General features: G+C 45.4%; 1 protein-coding gene across 1 annotated transcript; it reads left to right on the forward strand.

Annotated features, from left to right (window-relative positions):
• Window positions 1–5884: 5884 nt before the first annotated feature.
• On the forward strand, window positions 5885–16880 carry TYSND1 (trypsin like peroxisomal matrix peptidase 1). The gene is made up of 4 exons (XM_066620419.1): window positions 5885–7256; window positions 9367–9491; window positions 11172–11357; window positions 13559–16880. The coding sequence occupies exons 1-4, from the start codon at window positions 6064–6066 to the stop codon at window positions 13774–13776; spliced, it is 1722 nt and encodes a 573-aa protein (XP_066476516.1). The 5' UTR covers window positions 5885–6063; the 3' UTR covers window positions 13777–16880.
• Window positions 16881–25347: the final 8467 nt, after the last annotated feature.

Here is a 25347-nt window from a genome sequence, read left to right on the forward strand (position 1 = left end):
TTGACTGTTTCAAGCTATGAAATGGTAATGCACCAAAAGAGCTCTTGCATTTGTGCCATAGGCACTTTTTCTACTGATGCTGTGTCTAGCATATGTTAACTTGATTGTTGGCTAGCATAATCCAGCACCCTTTGTTTCAAATGTCAAACTTCTTGAAAGGGAAAGAAATCTTTAACATAACTGTTGACAGTTGGAAGACTCACAGTTCTTTATGCTGGTGGTATTGAGAATCCAGTTTGATATGCCTGAGCGCTGGGTGAATCTGACAGATTCAGAAATTAAAGCATTTTGCTGCTTATCTGAAGATGTTAACACTTGCATGTTAAGTGTTTCGTGGCTGCTGCTTTGCAGTATCCAATGCCATTATAGGACAAGATGAAGATTCTACTTTGCTGCCAGCAAAAAAAGCTGGATGTACTGCAGAAATGAAAAATGTAAATTGTACAGGTTGATATGGTCTGACTTGCGAAGTATAACAATTGGTATATACCCAAGGTAGTTTAAGATGAGCCTTCATTGGAGGAGCTATGAATTAGGAGACCACTTATGAAAGGGTTATCAAGGATCAACAGGGCTTCCCACTACTAGAATGTTGGTCCTTGTGGATCTGTTTTGTAGTATTGTCACCCAAAAAGACTGTATATAATGAGTTCTTATTCTTGTCTCTGGTAAAGCCAATGGATTTTACACAATGCTTTTCAATCATCTGAACATCTCCTGGTCAAATTGCTATGAGTATGGTGCCACGGAGATGTAGAGAACCACACAAAACTCTTGCTGGTCCAACAAAAGCATTCTTGACTTTATTGCTCAGGCGCAAATAATGTAGCGTCACCAGTATTCAGCACCTAGAATTCTCTTCCTTAGCTGTTACATTCAAGGAATGCGAATGGATGGTTCCTCTTAAATCAACATAAGACCTGGTAACCTTATCTGAAATTGCATATTCTGGTTCTGTGCTTAAAAAGCAGGGCTATAGGATTGATGTCCGTAAAAGCACAGCTTTCCATGAAGGTGGAGTCTTGCCCACTGGAGAAAGTGATTGTGAGTAGCTGACTTGCTCCCCCTCCCACCTGCCCTGTACTATCATTAGACAAATAACTCCTTGCAACATATGGATATAAAGTTTAATATATACGTTAGTTATTGGATTACAGATTGGAAAGTAGAGAGCACATGTCATTCTGTTAGCATTCCAGAAACATGAAACGTGTTTGCAGAGGAGGTTTGTCTGTATCCAAAACTTTTTAATAAAGTTTTTAAAAAAAATCTTCACATTCAGTGGACTGAATCTGGCCATAATCATATTGGCTAGTACATATAATCAAAGCATTAGTTACTACATAAATGGAGTGTGGAGCAAGCACTGCCTATAGTCAATATAGGTCTTTGGGTTTTTATTTGGTTAAGACAAGAAATTATTCAGAAGGATCACATTCTGTCTCTTTAGCCAAGACTCCCATTTATTAAGAGTCTTTAGGATAGGCATTCTTTTTTGCATATGAATCATCTAAGTAGCATGCTAAAAAGATTGTCTTATTAGTTCAGAAAAGGACATGTAAAGTAGAAAAACCTGTTTCTGCCTGAAAAAGATGTGAGTTTAGAAACCTCTTCCATGATTCATTTTTTCCAACCTAAGTAGGCTTCAGACACTTGCACCCAAGTTCTGTTATCATATGTAGACCTTTTATTTTCAATATTTTGCATCCTTCCCTCCCCCAAAGCAGTTCAAGGTTTTAAGTAGCCCTTTACCTAAAATGAAGACAAGGTGGTTCAGGTTTGAATGAACTGAGACAACAATTAGGGGAGAAATGTTTGTTGCATAACAGAACACATTTTATGAAACTTCTTGCTCTTGACTGTGGCCTGTTAAGCTCTTCTAAAATGCTAGCAAATGATTGGGGGTAGGAGGGGGTTGGGACACATGAATGCTGGGCAGGTGTGCTATGTGTCTGCATAGAGATGTATGTCCCATATTAGGTTGGAGAAGGCCCTGTAATTGTTGCATTGAATTTTTTGATAGAAAGTAAATGGAACACTAGTATGGACACTGGTCCAAACACCAGTAGGAGCGGTTTCACAGATACCATGGGGGGGGGGGAGTATGGAATTTTGCTTGGTCCCTCAGTGCTCATGAAAGCAACAATTTATGGGTGAACTTGCCCACTTCTATGGCTGAAAACTTCTAGATGGGTTCAGTCAATCCCACAAGCAAGTTTTAGTTAGGATCTCTGGGGACAGCAAACATAGGTCGTTTCAAATAATGCTACATTAGCTTGACCTACTTGCTATACAGTCACCTTATCTTCAGGCATTCTAATCACACTGCTTTGCTCATAGTTGCAAAAGTGTGTGTACCTTTCCTTCAAATTGCAGCATAACTGCTTCTATGGACAAACTGGTCTGACCCACTTGTATTCCCCACACTCCAAACTGCATGGGCAGAAGCAGGCATTTACAGCACACTGTGTGAAACAGATGGACTGTCCTACTTGTACTTTAGCAAAAGAATTCTGCGGCTCACTTTACATGACTGACATGCTGGAGCTACCAGCATGCACTTTGCTGTTGTCCTGGAGTAGCACTGCCAATTCATATGATCTAGTGTGGGCTCAACCTTGTACACACCTGTGCCTTAAACCTGCTGTAATCCTGTTTCCAGATGAAAGGTTTTGTAAGATTGAGATGTCTATGGCCTGCTGGTTAAGCATCAAAGCTAGCAATGCATGGAGTTGTACCTTGCATGCCTTGTAGCCACAGCTAGAAATGCATTAGGCCTAAGTGGGATCTAAAAGTGTGGCTTTTTCCTGTGCTGTCCCCTCCCACAAGAAACCATATGGAAATTACATGAACCATTAAAATAGGGTAAGGTGTGAACATTTTCTCCACAGAAAAAGACACAGACAAGGCCATTTAGGCCAGCAAAGGAACAATGGGCTGGAACCTCTTCAATCTTTCAGCAGACCTTATACTCAGTTTCCTTGCTACTTCAAATCCTGAAAAGGGTGGAGCAAGCAAGTCCCTTAATTTCATTATCTTGAGGTGTGACACTGTTTCTGGCTCAAAACAGTTCATGGAACAAGCTTCACCTAATCTGATTACTGCAAGGAAGCTGAGGTGCCCCACTCCTGAGGAAATGGTTGTAAACAAGCAAACATGTGGTGGAACAAAAAGAAATGATAAAGACCCCTTCATCTTCTCGAACACGCTCATTTCCCTAGGATGCTAAGGACTCTCACATCTCCATCCGCTCTCAGAGAATGGAGTAATTTTTCTTCTTTAATGTTCTCTCACTTCCCCCAGAATTGGTGCTTGACTGCATATAAAATGGTGTTAGACTATATGTCATGTAAACATAACTAACCAAAGCATTGATTATCTCATCAATTGCATTCTCATTCTTTGTGTCACTGTCTAAGTTTTAAGCCCAATACATACTATTCTAGTTGTACATATACCCACCTCATCCTTTGGGTATGCCAGTTTCCTTGGGTCACTATATGGCTGCAATCCTAACCAAAATTTCCTGAGAGTAAGCCCCACTGAACAAAATAGGACTTAATTCTGAGTAAACCTGGTTAGGCTTGTGCCCTGTGTTGTACAAATGGCCAAATGTCCCTAGAACTTGCATGTTTCTGTGTGTGAATATGTGTGCCTGTTACTAAGGAAGGTGGTAATAGTACTGTATATTGTATTGAATCATCATGCTCAACACCCACAAGCATTGTGCTCATCAATAGTAGCTGTAATTATCTGATCTGTGTAGGAGGCAATAGCAACCATATCCCTCTCTGCTTTCAGTCCCTGCTTTAATCTCACATTTCCAGTTTGGTGCTACAATTGCATCTGTGGCTGTTGGAGGCGCTATACTTAGTTATTACTTAAAGGTTTAGGTATAATTTCTAAAATGTAAAGACACAAGACACCCACCAATGGAGACCACCTACCAGCATTCAGCTTCCACCAGCAGCCAGCCACATTCCTAGAAACTCACAAAGCAAGGTATGAAGGTGATGGCTATGAGACCTGGTCTGCCTGATCCTGGCATCTGGTATTAGCAGCATACTGAGCATTGAGCTTATATTTGGATATCATGATGACCAGCAACCATTGATAAACTGATTCTTCATTCATTTGTCTAAGCATCTTAGGAAAAAATGATTACTGGCAGAGGGTTGAACACTTTTGTTCAGAGGCAGTTGACTTCACTGCCCTTGGCCCTTTTGGAGGTTGTGTTTCTTAGTTACTTGGGGGGGGGGGGAGTATTTATGAGTCACATGTTTCCTCTTTAACTGTGATGTTTTATCTTGCTTTTGGAAAAAGAAATGCGTTAAGTAAGGTTCATATTTAAGAAACAAACAACCCCACTCATATCAGAAACTCCCAAATGTAAAATGAGTTTGGGGGTTCTGAACTGTTTTGGTGGCTTTGGGGAAGTGTTTTTAAGCATCCGCCAAGATTTCAGAAATTATCCTGACATGTTTCTATAGAAAGTCCTACTGATTTCAATGTACTTTATAAAGCTCCTGACCCAAATTTTCTGTGGGCCCTTAGTGCCTTTAAAAACAAGCCTCCCCCAGTGGTGTTAGGATTCATAGGTATGGTGGCAGGCTTAAAGATACCATAAGTCTGTATGGCACAGCCATGAGTTACAGGGCTCACTTGGAACATAGTATAAAATGTACTGTCCTCTCTGTAGTGGTACATGGAGGAATACATAGGTACTCATTTCATCACTGCACATGGAACTTTGATCAGTAAGAAAGGAAAAGCTCCAAACAAACTTGTTTGGACGAGGAGGAGCCTTTCTGAGCAGTTCCTACCTGTTACAAAGTGCCACATATACAAAGAACAAGGAACAGCCTTGGCAAACCTTCTATCTTAGCAGAAAGGCAGGAAGTTGCTAGCATAGATTAAGTGGAGCATATTAATTTCCCACTTCCCAAGGCTCTGGGGCTGAAGACTCACAGTGGAACCCATTTTCCTCAACAGTGACAACTTGTGCTGCTGTTCCAAATGTGCGAGGTGTGGCTGATACATTGTGCTGAGGAAAGGCACTCTGTGCATCCTCTGGAGCAGCTTTCCTTGCATATTTTGGTCCATTACTGCAAAATGCTGATTGGTTTCAAGAGAGGGATGATAATTTTGTAAAGGTGGTGAGAATTTTTTGTGTCTCTTTGTACAACTCTAACTCTCAAGGTCCTTGAGTTGGGGGAGAGGGATCATGGCTGCTACATTTGTTTCAATGCCTCCCAACCCAATCTTCCAGAACCAGTGTGAGAGCCCAATCCTAGGCATGTCTACTCAGAAGTCCTGTTATAGTCAATAGGGCTTACTCCCAGGTAAGTGTGGATAGGGCTGCAGCCTGAGCCCAATCCGATGCCTGTGTACTCAGAAGTAAGCCCCATTATAGCCAATTGGGCTTACTCCCAGGTAAGTGTGGAGAGGACTGCAGCCTGAGTCATTTCCAAACTGAACTGTGGTTGAGATGAAGGGTTCTATCCACACACTTACCTGGGAGTAAACCCCATTGGCTATAATGGGATTTACTTCCGAGTAGACTTGTCTCTAAACCCCGCCCTTTTGAGAGCTTTCATCCTGGACGCCGTCTAATTCGGATCGGCTCCTGATCCCGTCCCGGAGTCTTCGTGCGTGTAAACCCAAAGCGGCCAATTGCAGGAGGCCGATCCCAGGCTTGAGACACGTGCACCAATCGCAGCTCCTCGGCGGATGGGGCGACCAATGAGCGCTGAAGCTTCGGAGCGTCGCCTGCTCTGTTCCTATTCCGGGATCCGGAGTGGCTGCGGTGCTGCTGCTCTCACTGCCTGCGCCTGGACTTAGTTCCTGAGCCACGGGGGGCGGGTACTTTTCCCAAGGGGGAAAAGGGAGTCGCACCGCACTGCTGGAGGTTCACACGAGGGATCCAGAGCATCGCCTCCCTGCTCAGCTGCATCTGCGCCTCCCAAGCCTCTTCCCCCTCTCCTGCCCTTTGTCCTTTTCCAAGCGCCTGCTGGTGCTGCATGTTGAACTGAGGGCTGCGAAGCTCCCCCAGTCCTTGCCTGCATGGCTGAAGCTCTGAGGTCAGCAGCGCTGCAGGCTGGCTGTGTGGTCAGTGTTTCCCAGTCACCCGTCGCCGGTGAGGCAAGCAACCACCCCCCCAAAGGGCCTTGGAGTGGCAGCGGAGTCCTCCTGACCCAGAACCCAGGCATTGCCCTCTGCCACGGGATCATCTTCTCTCCTTTCCTCCGGGCCGCGGAGCGCCCAGGCTTGTCCCAGCGCAGAGTCCTGCTACCCAGCAGCTTGTCCCCTGGCATTCAGATCCGAGTGCTGGTGCCCCATGAACACAGCAGCAAAACCATGTGCCCCATGAACACAGATGGTAGGAACTGGCTAGGTGGGGACTTGGGGGGCAACATTCCCGCAATGGTGTTCAGCCCGCTTTCAAATCTCGACAAGGCACCCAGCGGCCTGAAGCCCCATAAAGCTGAGCTCCTGATGATGGTCCCCTGTCCACAGTTCCAGGAGGCTTTCTCCAAGGTTTTCAGTTCTGATGAATGGCACTTTGGTGGGAATGAGGTTGGACAGGAGTCTGGCTCGCTTGCAGATAATTTGCATTTTCTGCATTGGTTTGCCCTGTTGAGAATCCTGGATGGTGACTCGACAGGTCCAGGCCCGATGAGCTGTGTGCCAGCCAAACTGCTGAGGAAGGGGGACCCTCTTTTTGCTTGTGGTTCTCCATTTGGATCGTTTTGCCCCGACCTCTTCATGAACACCCTCAGCAAAGGGATTGTGAGCAATGTGGCTGGAGAAGGCAACGCCGTCATCTTGACAGATGCTCGCTGCTTGCCTGGAACCGAAGGTGGGGGCATCTTTGCAATCTCAGAAACAAGTCTCCACTTAGTTGGGATCATTGTCGCTCCGCTTTGCTGGAAATCCAATGAGTGGGTTGGCCTAACCCTGGTTTGTGCCATCGACCATATCTTTGCAAGTATCAGGAGCGTCATCTCTGAAAACCTGCTTGAATCCCAATCTCTAAAAACCTGGTTGAATCCCAGGCAACTTGTGGCAAAGACTCCTGGGAAAATGATAGCCACAGATGAACTAGATCAGCAGATGCTGGCTACGGTGGTTTTGGTAGAATGTGGATCAGTTTGGGGGTCTGGTGTGATCGTGAATTCAAGGCTTGTGTTGACCTGTCGACATGTTATCAACGGAGTATTAAGCGTCTCTGTCAGATTACATCATAGCCCTGAAAAGTAAGTCTGAATTCTTGCACCTAATTCAAGTTATGTTTACTTTGCTACTAGGTCCAGTCCATCCATAAGGCAAACTCAGCTGATTGGTGGGGGGTTCTCATCTCTGTTTCCCTACTTGCCGCCTCCTCCTCTCACTCCCTGAAAACAGAAGAGAGGGACAGAGAGGAAAATGTGGATTGGAGGAGAGTGCTCAGAGGGTCTCCAAACCTTTTGGGCAGAGGGCTGTATCAAATATCTGGCGTGGTGTGGAGGGCAGGAAAAAAATTTAAATATAAAATTTAAATAAATAAATTAGAGATGGAACTTAGATGAGTGAGTAAATGAATGAATGGGCTCATTCATTCAACCTCTCTGGCCCTCAGAACTCCCTCCAGACACAATCAGAGCACAGTTCTGGTCATGTTCAGTTGAGTGGGCCAGAGGCTTTCAGGGGACAAGATGTTGGCCACGAGCCGGAAAGAGGCTTGCTGCGGGCTGCATCTGGCCCCAGGCCGAGGTTTGGAAACTCCTGATCTAGAACATTGGAGAATGGGTGGATCAGAGGCTGGCACATTATTGGGAGAATCAGAATGGGTGGATCAGAGGCTGGCACGTTATTGGGAGAATCAGAATGGGAGGATCAGAGGCTGGCACATCATTCAAGATTTGGCATGCCGCCTCAGGGATCAAAAGGTTTTGGGCTGGGCCTGATTGCTACATTTGTTAGTTTCTACTAGGCTGAAACATGAGCTTGGCCAATCTTTTTTGCAAAGCTGTGGTCCTTGGTACAACTCTGGTCTAGTTTGGATGTTTGTCTGATGTGGGACCTGCACAAGAAGAAATGACCTGGATGAGAACTTGGAGTCCCAGTTCATGTCTTACATCAAGAAATAGGAAAACAGCTCTCTATAAATGATATGGCCATCACAAATATGAGTGTAGATAATTATGGGAGGTACTAGCGGAAATGAGATATCTGCACTCTGAGTGAGATGTTCATGTCAGGTAATGCACATGTCACATTAATCTGCTTGACATTCCTGTTGATAAACTTGATTTTTTATTTAAGAAAGAAAAAAATGGGGAATAGGATCCACTTCATGCATCATACCTTCATAGGTGTGTACCGGACACTTCTCATATACCCATAATGTTACATATAATGTGTTTGTATGGCGAACTAATGTGTTCGGTGTGTTTCTTCCAGGTGCATGCACTAGGGAGGTAGGACTGGCCATGGCATGTTTATGCATATAGAAATGCATGTTTGCCACCACGTAAAGGGAACCTGAGGTGCGTTTGTCACTCTGCTTGTGCAAGTGCCCCTTCTGAATGTGCTGCTCAGCCTGAATTTGCAAATATCCAGGAAGCACATCTGTTTTCAGACTGAGCTGTAGTTGGATATGTTTCCTAAGAAGGAAGTCTCACCAGCAGCCTGCCTATCTGTGTGGTCTGCCCAGGCACCCTGCCCTGTGGTGCTCTTTCACACTTCCTATCATAAGGCTTTCCCCTGGCGGCTGGGGATAAGAATAGGCCCTCAGTTTGGCTGTACTTGTTGTAAGAGGCGATTAAACAACCACCGGGTAGATGGGATTCCTCAGCCTGGGAAGGCAGCTCATCTGAGAGAAGGAAAACTCTGATCCCAAACTTCCACTGCCTTGTGGCTACATCCAGTTATGGAAAAGGCTTCAGGAGTCAACCATGAGGCAAAATCAAGAGCCGGAGTCCCTGAGGCAATTCATGGCTGAACACAGTCACGTTCTGGCAACTCCTGCGACGCTGCTAGAACCAACCATATTGGCTTCTGCCTTTCCATTGGACCATTTCAGTGACGTGGAGAGGGGGGATTTGCTGCATGGGTAACAGTCTATCCTCCATATCTACCTTACCCAGTCTTCGCATGCTGGAGAGGACACTGTTCCGGAACCACTATTCAGAGCGCGATACCATAGTCTTCCAAGACTGAAGGATGCCAACCTACATTATAAGACTTATGCATGAGACCTGCTCACTGGATTGTATCCTTCTTGATGATGTTGGTTGGCATTGTTCAACTGATGGCAACGCATAATAGTCCCGTTAAGTTTTCACATCCAATTATCTTTCATCACTTGCTTCTCTTTGCACCTAGGGCTTCTAAGGGGAAGGTGGTGTTTGCTACGAAAGATACTTCTCCCTATGATGTAGCACTGGTAGAACTGGAGGAAAGTGTATCCAGTTTTGTAGAACCTGTTCTGGCCTCCAGCTTTTGTACAGGTAAGGACTGAACTTTCCACTCACCTTTTCTTGGTTACCACTCAGTAATTCTTCTGTTGGTTAGCCTGCATAGTAACCTGGGAAACAAATCACAAACACTTTAACATCCCTACTGTTAAAGGAATACTGATATTGGTATGTAATGTAACCTCATAAATACACAATAAGGATTCCTTCCAGAGCAGGAGTGGCCAAACCGTGGCTTACAAGCCACATACAGGTCATACCTTGTTATCCACTGGGGTTTCATTCTGGAACCCCCAGTGGATTAAAAAAAAAATCAGTGAATACGAAATCAGTGAAAAAATAGCTTTAAGCCATTTCTGCCCAATGATGCATATATGTAACTGGGACCAAATATGTACACCTGTGGAATGGGCAGAAATAAGTTAAAGACCCACTTCCAGGTTTCTTGCTCCTCCATTGTCGCCCTGAATGCATTGGTATAGATGCTATACTGCATTCAGTCACTAGAGGGGGTGAATAATAGAATCTAGTGCAGGGGTGGACAAAGTTTTTGGCAGGAGGGCCCCATCGTCTCTCTGACACTGTTTCGGGGGCTGGGGAAAAAAGAATTAATTTACATTTAAAATTTGAATAAATTTACATACGTTTACATAAATGAATATATTAGATGAACTTATATGAATGAATGAAGGTCTTGCAATAGCTCAAGGCCTATAAAAGGCCTTGCACAAAGCAAGGCTGGCCTTTCCTTTGCTGCCGCTACTGCATCACAGACATGAAACAACAAGCATTGGAGGGAGCCTTCATCCCACAGCTCACGCAAGAGGTCAAACAGTCACCCTCACACTGAGAGCAGTTGCGTTGGGGCAGTGGGCTCCAACAAATCTCCAGAGGGCCAGAGGCTCATTGTAGACTCGGGGCTCCCTGAGGGCCGCATTGAGAGGCCTCGAGGGCCGCAAGTGGCCCCAGGGCTGGGGTTTGGGCACCCCTGATCTAGTGGAATGAAATTATAATTATTTAACAGCACGATGGTGAGAAATGGAATTTTGGTGCTTTTTTCTTCATTACAAGGCATTTAAAGGTGGACTCCAGTATCAGTGGTGAATCAGATTAGTGGATGCCTAAGTCCCATTTGTATGTGTATCACAGTTAATATAAAAGGTAAATAAAAAACATTGAAGCTTTATAATTATTTAAACTGCAAGTCCACTGAATTAAAACATAAGTTTAATGTTCATGGTGAGTAAATATATTTAAGAATTTAAATGCTTCTTAAATATTGTGGCTCTCAAAGTTCTGAAGTTTATCGTATGTGGCTCTTTCGTGAAGCAAGTTTGGCCACCCTCTGAGGGATTTTAGTGGGCAAATGCAAAGTACAAATTATGAAACATTATTGTATAGAGACAGAGTTGGCTTCTGAGCAGTGCTGGGTTTACTCTGGTGGATGCTACAGAATCTCTCTCTTTTGTTCTTCCTCCCGACTTTGAATTGAGCTTCTTTGATCTGCTTCTTGTATTGCGAATGAACACTGAAAGAAGCACAAATGTCTTCCTGTGTAAGGTGACAAACGGGAATCTTGGATCTTGTCCAAGATTCACCACTGGAAAACCAGGTGCTCCAGGATACCTTTCTTTCCCACATCCCTGCAATGTGTAACTGGTTCTGGGTGTGATTTTTTTTTCACCTCTGTGTTATGTTTTCCTTTTCGCCCAGGAGAAGATGTAAGCATTGTGAGCTTTGGGGCCTTTGGCCGGAAATGTGGTCCATCAGTAACGTCTGGGATCTTGTCAGCAGTGATCACTGTGGAAGATACACCTGTGATGCTTCAGGCAACCTCTGCCGTTCACAGTGGCTCAAGCGGGGGAGCCCTCTTTGCCACGCACAGCAGGAAACTCCTTGGTAAACAATCTCCTTTTTCTTTCTCATAATCTATTCAGGCATAGAAACTGGTAGTGGTGTGGAATTAGGTATTCTGTACTTACAAAAAATATCCTAACCTTAGTGTGGAAGGAATTGGCTTAAAAGTGCATCAGAGTTCTTGGAGGTGAGTAGGATTTCTAGCACTCAGGGTGGCTCTTCCCCAAATATTAATTCAATTTTAAGTATTTTAGGCCTGAGAAACAGCTGTTGCATTAAAAGGATTAGAATAAAGCATTGCTATAGAGGAAGTAGGTTCTAGGTTTTGATCATGTGCAACCGACCTGCATAGTTTTGGAATAAGGGCCTGTGATGTCCATGTCCCCTCGGGGTATTGGCTCACCTGCCTCTTCTAGCCCAGCCCAGTCTCTCCAGGGTCGACGCGAGGAACGGGGAGCAAACAAAGAGGGCTTGCTTATTTTCTTTAATTTGGTTGTGGCCTTTACATTCATGGGGTGTTCTTGTTCCTTCACAAGAACCCCGTTCCCCCAAGTACAGTCTCAATCACAGAGTCTCCACAATCCAGGACCCAAGTGGCCCATCTCCCCAAGAGCTTTTATCCCCCCCCCTTTTTGTTCTCACCACAAAAGGTGTCTGGTGCGGGTTGTTCTCCGCAGGTCAGGTCTGGAGCTCTGGGGTTCTCTTGGCAAGGGGCTGGGTCCAGTGGTGGCCCTCCTTTCCCCTTGGTTCTCAATTGTTGTTGGACTCAGCCAGGAGTTGTCCCTGATGTTTTCTGGACTGGGATCCCTTCCCCAGCCTATGGGTAGCCCCTTCCTCCAGGGGCTGGAGTATTGGGCTCTTCTCCACTCCGGGATGTCTCTCAGTTGGGAAGGCCTCTCCTCTCTTGGAGATACCTCCTTTCTCCCTTCTCTGCCCCTTCCTAACCCCCGTTCCAGGGAGCTCTGGAAGGTGCGTCCTCTCCCTTCCATTGTCTCTTCCCTTCTTCTTATCCCTCTTGCCAGACCTCTTAGCCCTGCCCCTTCCTTCCCACACCTGGGACCCAGATCTCATGGGATCTCCTCCTCCCTGCTGGCTCCACCCTTTCTTTCCTCAAAGGTAGCTGCACTTGGGCTCTGAGAAGGCCTCTGCCTTGTCCCAGTGTAGAGGGGCCTGTTTGCCGCCAAGACTTAGGAGTCTCACCCTCTGGGTCAGGTTCCTCGCTCTTCCCTGGTCTTCCAGGGGTCTGTATACCCCTTTCCTCTACTTTCCACCCCTTTTCCTGCTGTTCCCCTGATGGGTTTTGCTTCTCCGGGTACCCCCCCCCCCCCGGGATGACAGGGCCTATTAATTTTTCTCTGTCACACAAATCAAAGCTCATAACCTCTGTTGATATCTGCCAAGCAAAAGCAGCATGTTGTTGCCTTGTGGCACCTTGGAGCGGGAAGCATCAGAATCTCCATAGTGGCTTTTTATCTCATTAATGTAGTACATGTTGCTGGAGGCAAACTATCAAGCGGCACTTTTGTCATTTGAGAGCTCACCTGGGCGAACTCATCCAGTTACTGCAGTAGCATGTCAGTGCCTCCAAACCAGGGATGTCCAAACATTTTGGCAGGAGGGCCACATCATCTCTCTGACACTGTTTCGGGGGCCAGGAAAAAAGAATTAATTTACATTTAAAATTTGAATAAATTTACATAAACGAATTTATTAAAAATGGAACTTATATGAATGAATAAAGGTCTTGCAGTAGCTTAAGGCCTATAAAAGGCCTTGCAGCAAGACCAGCCTTTCCTTCGCTGCCACTGCTGCATCACAGATGTGAAACAGCGAGTAGTAGAGGGAGCCCTCGCCCCACTGCTCAGGTGAGGGGTTGGACAGTTGTTCTCATGCTGAGAGCAGTTGCATCGGGCCAGTATGGTCTCCAGCAAGTCTCTGGAGGGCCAGAGGCTCATTGGAGACTGGAGGTTCCCCGAGGGCCTGATTGGGAGCCCCCAAGGGCTGCAAGTGGCCCCCGGGCCAGGGTTTGAGCACCCCTGCTCCAAACCGTGCTATCTTTGTAACAACCTATTTTGATATGTGCAAATCTTCCTGGCACTTCAGTCTAATTCTTTGGCGTGTGTATCTTTTGAATTAGCTGATGTTTTTCTTGTTGTTTCTTTGGTTTTTGGTATTGCCAGATTTTTAAAGACTTTGGAATTTTGTTCTGTTTTTCTCCTTCCCCCGCCCGTCCCCAACTACAGGAATTGTTGCCAGCAACACAAGAGACCACAGCATAGGAGCGACATACCCCCACCTGAATTTCAGCATCCCCATTACTGTCCTGCAGCCAGCCCTCTCAGACTACACTCGCACCAAAAACCTGTGTGGCTTTAGGGAGCTGGACAGGATGGGTGACAGGATTCGGCTTGTATGGAGGCTACAAAGAGAACCCATGGAGGTACCTCTCAGCAAGCTCTGAGGATCCTTTGCAGAGAGAGGAAACATAGAACTTGCCCATGTCTGTGATGAGCTGTGGCTGAGGTGTGCTGGGAAAGGGCTGGTACTCGGTGGTGGTGTGGTGTAGTGCCATGGAGAGTTCTGGACTAGAAATGGGGAGACGCAAGTTCAAATCCTAACCTACCTCACAGGGTGGTTGTGAGGATAAAATTGGAGAGCAGAAGCAAAGAATGCTTTCCTGTGCTTCTTGGAGGACAGGTAGAATAAAAATATAATAAATAGACGTAAATATTTGTCTTGGGTTGTAGTTTGGTGATAGAGCACTCTCCACTGTATGGGCACTTTCCCTTCCTCAGATAGATGGGACAGTTCTTTGGGGTTTGAATGTTGAGCCAGCTAGGCTCTCTCTAACCCTGTGGTTCCCCCTTCCTGGGTAACCTGCACACGGCAACGAATTTATCTTGGAATTCCCTCCTAGGGATTACTCCAGTAGTAAAATAATGGTAGTGGCCACTACTTCTTCAAAATTAGAATTACAGCTGAGGAAGCAAATGGACATCCCCTTTGCTATGCAGCTAGTGACAGGAGAAGAGGGTGGGAGCTACTTTAATCCCTTGTGCACCTCCTCTCTCCCACAGTTGGTAGAGTTGCTCCTTTTGGCCAAGGCCTTAGAACAGGGGTGTCCAAACATTTTGGCTGGAGGGCCACATCATCTCTCTGATACTGTGTCGGGGGGCCAGGGAAAAATTAATTTACGTTTCAAATTTGAATAAATTTACATAAATGAATTTATAAGAGATGTAGCTTATATGAATGAGTGAAGGTCTTGCAATAGCTTACGGCCTATAAAAGGTCTTGCACAAAGCAAGGCCGGTCTTTCCTTCACTGCCGCTGCTGTATCACAGTTGTGAAACAGCAAGCAGTGGAGGGAGCCCTTGTCCTACAGCTCACGTGAGAGGTCGAACAGTCACCCTCACACTGAGAGCAGTTGCATCAGGCCACCACAGGCTCAAGCAAGTCTCTGGAGGGCCAGAGGCTCATTGGAGACTGGGGGCTCCCTGAGGACCGGGTTGGGAGCCCCCAAGGGCCGCAAGTGGCCCCCAGGCCAGGGTTTGGACACCCCTGCCTTAGAATGAATGACTTAGTGCTCCATTCAAATAACCACCATTCAAAATAATAAAGTTAAACAACTTTATTTTGTAAAGAAAAAGTTTTAAGAAGCAACTTAAGGTCCCCAATGCAAAGACTGTGATTTCAGTGGGCAGTTGGGCAGCATCCTCTCAAGAGTCCAGTGATTAAGGCATCAGGATACTGACCAGTAGTATATCCCCCTTAGTGACTGGCGAAAAGGCTAACTGCCAGCCAGCACAGAGTTCTTTTATACCCATGTTGGCCAGTCATAAATGGGATGATGCATTCCACTTTGTTGAATCAGACTAGCTGTTGAGGTCGAGAGGGGAAAGAGCCATGCCTGAAACTCTGGAGAGTCATGGCTTGTATGTGAGGGCAATACTGAGTTGGATGCATCAAGGGTCGGACTTGGAAGAAAGCAGCTCCTGTGTTCATATTGCTGGACAAACACCCAGGTTTAGGAGTATGATTGACACCTGGCATTTGCTGGGCTGGACAGGAGGCTTGATTTCCATAGGACGTGCCCATCTGATCCTTCTACTCTCATTTCCAGCCACTCTTGGGGCAGAAGAGGACATAACTTTAAAAAATGTTCATTGGCCCTGTGTGTGTATGTTGTGTTTTTGTTTTGGATAACTAAAGCAAGAAGCCCTAAGATTACTTAATTGGTACAGCAGTGTGCGTGTGTATTTGCGCACAATATAATTCATTGCCCCTGCTGCAGTCCCAGTTCAGATAATGGGAGCTTGCAGCTGCTATTTACTCTGCCACCATCGCTTCCTCTGACAACACACAAGACTAAATGATGTATTGAAAGTTGCATCTAATTTTGCTCTCAGACACCAGAACGTCTCCTGATCTCCTAACCAACTCCTTCCTTCCCCTACACTATCTCCCAGAACACCCATGTGTTTCTCTTTCTATCTTAGAAATCTTCTTACTCCTCCTTCTTGCACCTGAAATAGTCTAACAGCCCAATCCTATCCTCCCCCCCCTCGTCTCGGTCGATGCAGTAACATGAAAATGGTGACAGCTGCATCCTGGGGGGGGGCATTGTTGCAGAGGTGTCCTCCAGGAAAGGAAATGATTGCAGCACAGAGAGGTCTACTCAGATCTGCAACAGCTATTTGCTGTTGCAAGTCCATATTGATCCATGCCTTGGGATCGGGCCCAGGAAGGGGGTTAGGATATCAGCTGCGCCAATGCCACCATTTCCACTGCTTCCTGGAACCTGAGCCTGATACACCCACCCTCCACCCTCCTCTGGTCCATTTTGCCCCTCCCTGCCATAGTTCCACCCTCCCGCCACCTCCTTTAGCAAGTGAGAGAACCAGTGACAACAAGGGGAGTGGAAAGGCACAGGCCCGTTGGCACTCCTAGCAGTGTGTCAAGTGGTACATTGACAGAGTGCCTTTTGCAACTGGCACTGACTGTTTAATAACAGTCAGTACCAGTGAAAGCCCTGACCCAACAGCAGCTGGTAAGTTGAAGATTGGGCTTTTTGGCTGCAATCTTATGCACACTTTCCTGGCAGTAAGCACCATTGAATTTAATGGGACTTCTGAATATAAATGGCTAGAATTGTGCTGTAAGAGGTTAAGCCAAGATTTAAATGAGGTGGGTTTTGAAGATGGATGTGCTGTGTATATCACAGCATTTGTTATTAATTCCCTGTTAACCTTTCCTCCCTCTGATCAATTGTAAGCTCTCTGGGACAGGGATCTGTTGGTTTTTTGCTTGCGTTCCTCTGCAAAGCATCATTGCTATTGACAAACATGTGCTATATAAACAAAAAATACAGAGGGTAATTTTCACTGCTTGCTGGCTGGTGCTTGCCACGAGATGGAGCCTCTCTTCAACTATTGACATAAAGCAGTCTTCTGGCAGTGACAGCTTTTCTTGCCATTTCAGCCTGTCATGGACTATTTAAAAGGTTTCTAAGTAGCAATTACTGTGTGGTCTTTGACGTTTTCTAAGTGCACCTTGAGACAGAACTTGGTTGAACTTCTAGCCTGTGTCCTTTATTTCTTGTTTTCTTTCCAAGAAAACAATTGTACTCTCCTTGGATCTGCAATGCCTCCCAGCCTGGGCTTTCACTTAAGGTATTTTGGTTTCCTGGCTGAGAGGGTGTTTTCAGGAAAGCTTGAGCTTGATTCTCAGCCAGCAATCTGACCACAAGTGTCTAAAGATCAGGTAGGAGGGGAAAAATTTGTACAGATGGTGCTGATCTTACAGACCTTTACTCCCTCCTCCTCTAATCAGTTATTTAGCACCACTCCTTTTTAAAGGAACAAGTGCTGTATGGGGGAGTATTTTGTACTAAAGCAAAGTACTTCTGAGCCTCTGCAGAGGGCCTGTTAGCCCTGAGCAACTGCAGTCTATCTCTATTTGCTTAGAATTAAGAAGCAAGTCTTCTATCAAGGGCAGGTTCCTACATTGGTCGGTCTAAGACCAAGCTCTGTCGTGCTCTGAAAAATAAGTGTGAGCATGACTCCCACCACCTTAACCAATGCTGAGAATGCAACTGAAATCTTGTTTAAACAACTACCCTTAAAAATGTGTTGTCTAGGATCCTAAAAGGATGTGAGATTTGCTTCAGTGTAAACACAGAGGGCTTTGAGTTCTCCCCTTCTTGCAACAGTCCCCCACAGCCCCTCCAGGTTTGAATGTTGGAGGGACCCTCCAATGCAGACTTTTCCATAGCGCTGGGCTCTGTGTAAGGAAGGAGAAATGGTTCCATGCTCACATGCACAAGCACTTTATGTGCCTGCATGGGACTCTCTGAATCCCAGTCACATTTTAAATCGTCTCTACTGTGGTTAAATTTTTTCCATACCTGACCACACACATTTCCTTGTTCCACAGCCAAAGGTATAGAAAAAGTTTTCTTGAAAGAGAAAAAAAAGTATGATTCTGTTTTTGTGATGCATCAAAGATAAATCTTTGGCCACCTTGTCCTCTGTGCTGAGTACAAGGTTTGAAGAACAAAATAAACATGACAGCATTGTTTCAGAAGAGCATGCTGTTTGTAATCTCAGCTCCTACCAGTTTCTGTAGGTAAACGCCACTGAACTGCATAGGGCATCTTTACACTTTGTTGCCCTGCATAACAATTATACAGCTGTTACTACTCTGAACAGTTATTATCTGCACATTGGGATTCCAGGTTGTTTCAGCCACTACATGTTGTTTCAGCCACATGGCGAATACAGTTTGTTTTATCTTCAGCATGAGGTTGTCATAAGTACCATCACTGCACTAACAGGACAATAGCTACTTCCTATTTGATGGGGGGGGTACACACATGCCCTTTTGAAATTTTTTTTTTTAATGCAAGGCCTCCTTTTTCTTTCTAGCAGTAAAGGATGCCTCAGGGATTCTTTTAAGTTTGCTTTGGGAATGAAATTGACTAGACAGCATTGCAAGAAGTCAGCTCTAATCATCAGTCAATTTCATCAGTCACTGACTTATACAAGGCTAGGGTAAGAAGTTGCAATTAGGAAAGCAGCCTGACCAGGCTTTTCCTTCATGAATTTCCCTCTATGATCCTGTTACATTTGTACAGTGTCAAGCTGTCTGTCCTGAATCTGAGTTACTGTCAAAATGAGTGAGAAGGAGGACTTGTGCTTATTGCTCTACATAACCATTGTCTGTACAGAGCCTGTGGGGTGGTTAGTGGTGGCCAGCTGATGATCTAATGCATTTGTGGTACTCTGTGAACCTTTACAAGATATGACATGTCCTGAGAAAATTGCCCTGGGTGCTTTGTTGGCTGTGCATCATCTCTTTTGTCCACTCGTCAGAAAAGACCGCAACCAACCCAGCATACACACTTTTCATGCTGACAGATGGGACTCCCCTGAATTTCTGGCTTGGGGAGGCACAGACAAATAGGCAGCATATCAGTGTAGACTACACTGCAGCTAAAATGAGCCAAGTTCTAGGGATGGTACCTGTGGCATTCATTCATCTCCCAGCCATCTTGTGTCCTTATGATAAATGTCTACCAGGAGCTCCACAGGAGAAAATGAAGACCTCTTTGGGCTGCCTCCCAAGCAAACCATGCTCCCTACCCCTTGAGCCATAAATATCTCTGGCTATTGTGGATTCTTTCTGTTGTGCTGAAGAGGAATGGTGGTGTGGTTGAAGATGCTGGCAGAGAAATGTTTTTGTTAGTGACAAGAACAGTAACAAAGTTCGTGTGGCTCCTAGAGCATGTGAGAATCATCTGTCTCTTGCCTCTTCCACACACGTTTTAAAATGTGCCTTGTTTTGCCCTTTACAGGCTTCGAGTTTGATATGACACGTTCTATGGAACATGGCCACTGTTAAGAATCAATGGATACTCCATACACTATGCCTGTAATAGTTTCTGTTAACAGAAACTGGGCCAGTGCAAGGGACTTGGGCCTGCCTAACTACTAGTTAGGATTGCATTGCACACTTAGGACCTATGGGCATCGGTCAGGTATGGGTGGAGATGTACATTCAAGTGAGGATTGCTTAGAATGAACTACAACATGTTTGAAAATTCATTTGAATGTGCATCCCCAGGCCATGTGCTTGTGCTCCTTGATGTATGTTAACACCTTGTTTGTGTGTGACTCCAATTTAGTTGTACTTGAAGCACCCTCAGTGTTGACTATTGGTAACTGGTCCTTAGTTTTATGGTTTGGTATGACAGAACATACCAAGATCCAGGTCTACAGAGCTTTCGTCCTGAGTACACTTCTGTACTGCAGCGAGTCATGGACTCTCCGCTCACAACAGGAGAGGAAACTGAACGCTTTCCACATGCGCTGCCTCCAGCACATTCTCGGCATCACCTGGCAGGACAAAGTTCCTAACAACACAGTCCTGGAACGTGCTGGAATCCCTAGCATGTATGCACTGCTGAAACAGAGACGCCTGCGTTGGCTCAGTCATGTCGTGAGAATGGATGATGGCCGGATCCCAAAGGATCTCCTCTATGGAGAACTTGTGCAAGGAAAGCGCCCTACAGGTAGACCACAGCTGCGATACAAGGACATCTGCAAGAGGGATCTGAAGGCCTTAGGGATGGACCTCAACAAGTGGGAAACCCTGGCCTCTGAGCGGTCCGCTTGGAGGCAGGCTGTGCAGCATGGCCTTTCCCAGTTTGAAGAGACACTTTGCCAGCAGTCTGAGGCAAAGAGGCAAAGAAGGAAGGCCCATAGCCAGGGAGACAGACCAGGGACTGCACTTGCTCCCGGTGTGGAAGGGATTGTCACTCCCGGACTGGCCTTTTCAGCCACACTAGACGCTGTGCCAGAACCACCTTTCAGATCGCGATACCATAGTCTTTCGAGACTGAAGGTTGCCAATACAATAAAATACCTTAGTTTTATAGCATAACACTACCATACTCAGGCCTTCCTCGCATGGAGTATGTCTTTTCCACTGGAAAGTAGTGTAAGAGTGGCAAGTATTAGAACATGCTTAAAGTGGTGTGCTATGGGGTGACCATCACACAAATGAAAAAGACACTTTCTCTTTCCAAAACAGGCTCCGCTATTCACAGCAGGGCAATTTTTGTTGATTTCAGTTACAGGTGTACATGGCTCCAAGGTATCTTCTGCAACAGATGCACGACTAGAGACAAATGTGTTTTCTAGTCATGCATAACATCCCTTGCTTCCTTCAAGGGAAAATCCCAGCTCAGCACAATGGAAATGGTTTAAGGCAGATGGGACTTGTGAAGGAAGCCAGCAGAAAAAACATAGGAAGACCTCTCGGGTCAATGAACAGAAGACAGCATTGCGCGACTCAGAAAATGAGAGCCAGACTGCAAACTGTGACTATTGATTAATGCACCTTTCCTCTTGATCTTGAGCATTAAACAACTTCAATTGAAAGGAGGACTAGGCAGGTATGACTAATGGGATCTTACTGGAGTGATTTAGGCCAGAAGGAGGTCATGTTTATACCCAGCTGTTGAGCATCATGTGCTTAAAACTGAGGCCATCATGGCACCTCTGGGTGGGTTCAGCTATGTGGGTTGTGGGTTTTTGTGCCTTGCTGCCTTTTTACCCCTTGCCCTGGTGCAAATGCTGATCATGAAACTTGTAGGAATTAGCTAGGGTTTTCTAATGGTTGCCTAGGCTGTGAGCTACCCTACATGCACTAGGGGGCAGTTTCATCTTTAACAAATCTCCTGGGCTACATCAGAGCCCAAGTGTCCAGCAGTGACATAGGGACACTATCCAGCAGTGTTTGCTTCCTGTCAATTGTATTCTCTAAGTGCATCTAGAGCTGCCAAATCTAACAACCACAGGGCTGCTGTGGTGTGTCTTTTCAATTGCACAGCAAGCAGAAATTCTATGTTGTCTGTCTCTACCTGGAACTAGCCAGTTGTCTGCCTATCTTAGTCTTTTGTAGGGATATCTTGTTGTATAGTACTAGTTGCCAGACTTACTCTTCAACTCTAGCATTTAAGCAACAGTTAACTGCCTTAAAAGCCACCTTTAACCCATTTCTGCCCAGCCCACGGGTGTACACATTTAATCCCTGTTGCGTATATGCAACGTTGGGCAGAAATGGCTTAAAGAGGTGCTGGAAAGACAAAGCTGACCTGTAATCTATTACCAGTCATTCCAAACAAAGCTGACCAGTTGCAGTGTGCGAAATGGTCTGGTGCCTTTCTGTTCACCCACATGCCCTTGCACGCATACACTAGGGAAACAAGATACATCCACCCCTCCTTCAATTTGTATTATGGTTTAGATTAGAATATGTATATACCTAACACAACATTTGCCAAATACCTTTTTTCACACACACACAAATCCAAAACAGACAACATAATTTTTGAATATTTATTTTAGAAGACATGAGACACCAGCAAACTGCCACTGGAAAAGATGCTCTGCAGGGACGAACAGGGTCAGTTTCCTCTTCCCCTGCCAAACAGGAGAACCACCACTTAAAAGAACAAACACTCCCTGTGCTTCTCAAGTGGTACCAGACAGGCCACTGTAGAGTAAATAAACCATGCAGCAGATGGAGAAGAACTTTCAGTGGAATATGTTAGGGAGGACTAGGCAGGTATGACTAATGGGATCTCACACATCAATGAGTGTCCCTATTTTTCATCTGAAATGTTGGAGGGTGTCATGTGTGGAAGAGGTTGTACATGGAGGGAAAAGTTCTTTTTTTGGTCCCAGTGACTTCTGGTGCCTCACCCATCATGATTATTGCCAACTGTTGTTACATATGAGCAAGCAGAGGCTTGCTTAGTCAATTGGAGGCAGCAGAGAGATTCATTTTTTTAAAAAGTGAAAGAAACACATTTTAAAAAAAAAACTTCAGATATGGAGAGAAGAATCTTGGTTCCAGCCATTTGCGTTGTGCAAGAGTCAAAAGAACTGACTAGCAGCAGAAGGGAGACGTCCTGTCCCGTCATCCCCCCCCCCCCATTTTAAGTTTTATTACAGTCTTCATGACACAAGAAACATTCCTGTGTCCAAGACCAAAGTCAGAAAAAAAGTTCAGCCCCTGACCACACTCTTTGACCGATTGCAGGTCTCAACCTTAATCAAGAAACCAGTCTCTGCACTTTGCTGTGCCGCAAATGGTCCCCAGGTGTGCTGTGGGAATTTGGGAGAGGGTCATTTATTAGCAGGGCCTTTGGGGGATGTGAGCCCCAACTGGTGGTGTACCTTGACCATTCTAGTGCCTTGCCAGTGTGCCACGAGATGAAAAAGGTTGAAAATCTCTGACCCAGAAGTACAGTGTAGTAAAGGCAGGCGGTGTAAGTCTGCGTGGTCCTGGTTTCAAGGCCTTTGCTTTTGATAGGAATGCTTGTCAGTACGGTACTTCACAAGAAGGACAATTTAGTTCTCTGAAGAGAGGGCTTACAGACCTCTATTCGTACTTGATCCAATCTAGTTCATACCCAAGGTCTACTCGAACATTCTGGGAATAGCTGCTGAGTTCTGCAGATTATTTTGTGAAGTAGGGCAGAGGGTGACCAGGCCGCAACATTTTAAAGGCAGCTATACCATAAGGAAAACAAAGACTACAGTAACCTATGGTGATATATGGACCCATTCTAATTGTCATGGTTACTTCTCAAAGATCAGAACTGGCAGGTTGTCAGATTCTTCCCTAGCTCTTGGGCATTTTGTCAAGAGCTTCTTATCCCTGTTCTTCCCCTGCTGGTTTCCGCAGACCAAAGGCACAGGAGTAGGCCGGACCATTTTTTTTCCTAGTCGGTTGGCAACCCAGCAAGACCCTGATTGCTGCAGAAAAGGAGGCTTCATCCTACCACCATGGAAGGAAGACGTTTCCACGGAAACCAGCTTTGAACCTGCATCTCTGAACCACGTTCCCTCCAGAGACAGTATGAAATCACCTCCGAGATATGAAGAGGAAAACGTGCCGTTGTGATGACTAAGCAGCTTTAGACTTGAAACATTTTGTTGTTTCTTAGGTTTTTTCAGTCAATCAAAGCTGCTTTCTTTCCTCCCATTTCTGAGGACCCGATAGAAAGTTCTGTTTCTGGGGTTTTGAAGGGCTAGCTCTGCATGCCCTTCTTCGCACCTTCCTGGATTGTTTGAGCTGGTTGGATTCTCTTTACTGCCAGCTCTGCTTGGAACGGCCTTTTCTCATTGTTAGGAACCATATTTCAAGCCCCAGCAGACTTGGGCAGTGTTGGGGAAGAGGCAGAATTAGATTCAGAGCATGGAAAGAATGGCCGTATTTTGCGCCTGTCGAGTGCTACTTTAAGTTTGGTTTTGCAAGCGGATTTACTGCTTCTTGCTGTGGATAGGATTCTGTCTGATGTATTTGTGTAGTCTCCTGCCACTAGGACTTGTAGCTGCCGTACAGATTTAAGCTGTGGCTAACTTACTCTGTGTTTTCCCTGCTTGCCATCACAATGCAATGGATAAGGGAAGGAACAAAGTGTCACAAGGTATCTTATACCTTCCAAGTCTGTTGGGCAGGGGCGATGTGGTGTGGATGTTTATAGCAGTGCACCTACCTATTGGAACACCGAGATAGCATTTTAAGAGCCACAGAGGTTTAAAAAAAAACTGATGCAGGGTTGGAAAGTGACAGCCCTTGTGGCTACTAGCAGGTCTGGACTGAGCAGTGAGAACTGTAGAACAGATCATTTTACAGCTGGCACAGTGCCTTAGTTGAAACAACTGGGATATACCTGGACGTTTATTATAGTACATGGCACTTTGTGAAAGCAGAGATGCATCGGACTGATATTCATCAGGTATGTGTTGTTAGCTTACACAGCCCAAGCTTAATTAAACCAAGAGCTGCCCAGAACAAGGCTGGCAGCTGTTTGCCAAGAAGTGGTCCCTTCTTGGGGCCTGGCTGCCCTTAACTTTAGTCCCATTAATCATGTCAGAATGTGTGCATCAATTGAAAAACAAAGGAAATCTGCTTCTTACTTTGGAACTATTGTTTTGGAATGACAGATGGATTGAGTAAAACTCGTACAATTAATTGACTATGACTGCAATTCTAGGCACACTTTTGTGGGAGTAAGGCCCATTGAATTCAGTGAGATTTACTTCTGCATAAACATGCATCGGACTGCAGGCATAGTATCTGCCATCCTAAGCGCTCTTACTAGAGACTGAGGCTTCATTCCTATCCACACTTACCTGGGAATAAGACCCATTGATTATAATGGAACTTACTTCTGAATAGACATGGATAGGATTCAACTCTCAGTCTCACTAAATTCAGTAGAATATACTTCTGAGTACACATGCTTTGAACTGCATCTTTCTCGTTTTCTTTTCATCATGTGATAGCCTTTTCACATCACACTGGTTATTACTGGCAGCTCTAGGGTCTCTCTTGGAATAGTTTACTGGTGCCTGATAGCTGACAGTGCCCAAGAACATGTTACTTTGCATGGGTCATGTAGCCAAACCTGCATCTCTTATATTGACCCAATCCTCTGTGCTGATGTTCTGGTCTGCATCATGCAAACTATGGATTTAAACGGCAGCAGAATCTCACCTTGTTGTTTCTCACCTTTGCCAACACACTTGGAAATAGCCAGGTTTATTTCAACTGGAATGCATAAGAAATCAGAGTATCCATTTACCATTTCGTTGTTAGTTCTGTTAATGACAAAGACATGACTTCTAGTGAATAAGCCAAAGAAATCTGGTGAAGACCCTACTTCCTTTTGTCAGAACCAACCCTAAAAAAAGCCCAGCGCTCTGGTTCAGAGGTGAAAAGCTGATTTCTCTGTTGAGGATCTAAGCAAGTGCAGCTGGAACAGCTCCAGCAAACCACTTGTCCAGAAAGCGATGCAGAGAGACGGGACCTGAATTCCAACTGAAACTGAGTACAGCTTATTATAGCTTTCCTGGCTTTGCCTCACTGGTTCAGTGTTAGGCGCTGGAGGGGTTAGACTCATGTCAGCCGGATGGACATTCCAGAAAGCGACAGCCTGTTGTTGCTCCAGGGA

This window comes from Tiliqua scincoides, chromosome 3 (assembly GCF_035046505.1).
Source record: "Tiliqua scincoides isolate rTilSci1 chromosome 3, rTilSci1.hap2, whole genome shotgun sequence".
Classification (NCBI taxonomy): domain Eukaryota; kingdom Metazoa; phylum Chordata; class Lepidosauria; order Squamata; family Scincidae; genus Tiliqua; species Tiliqua scincoides.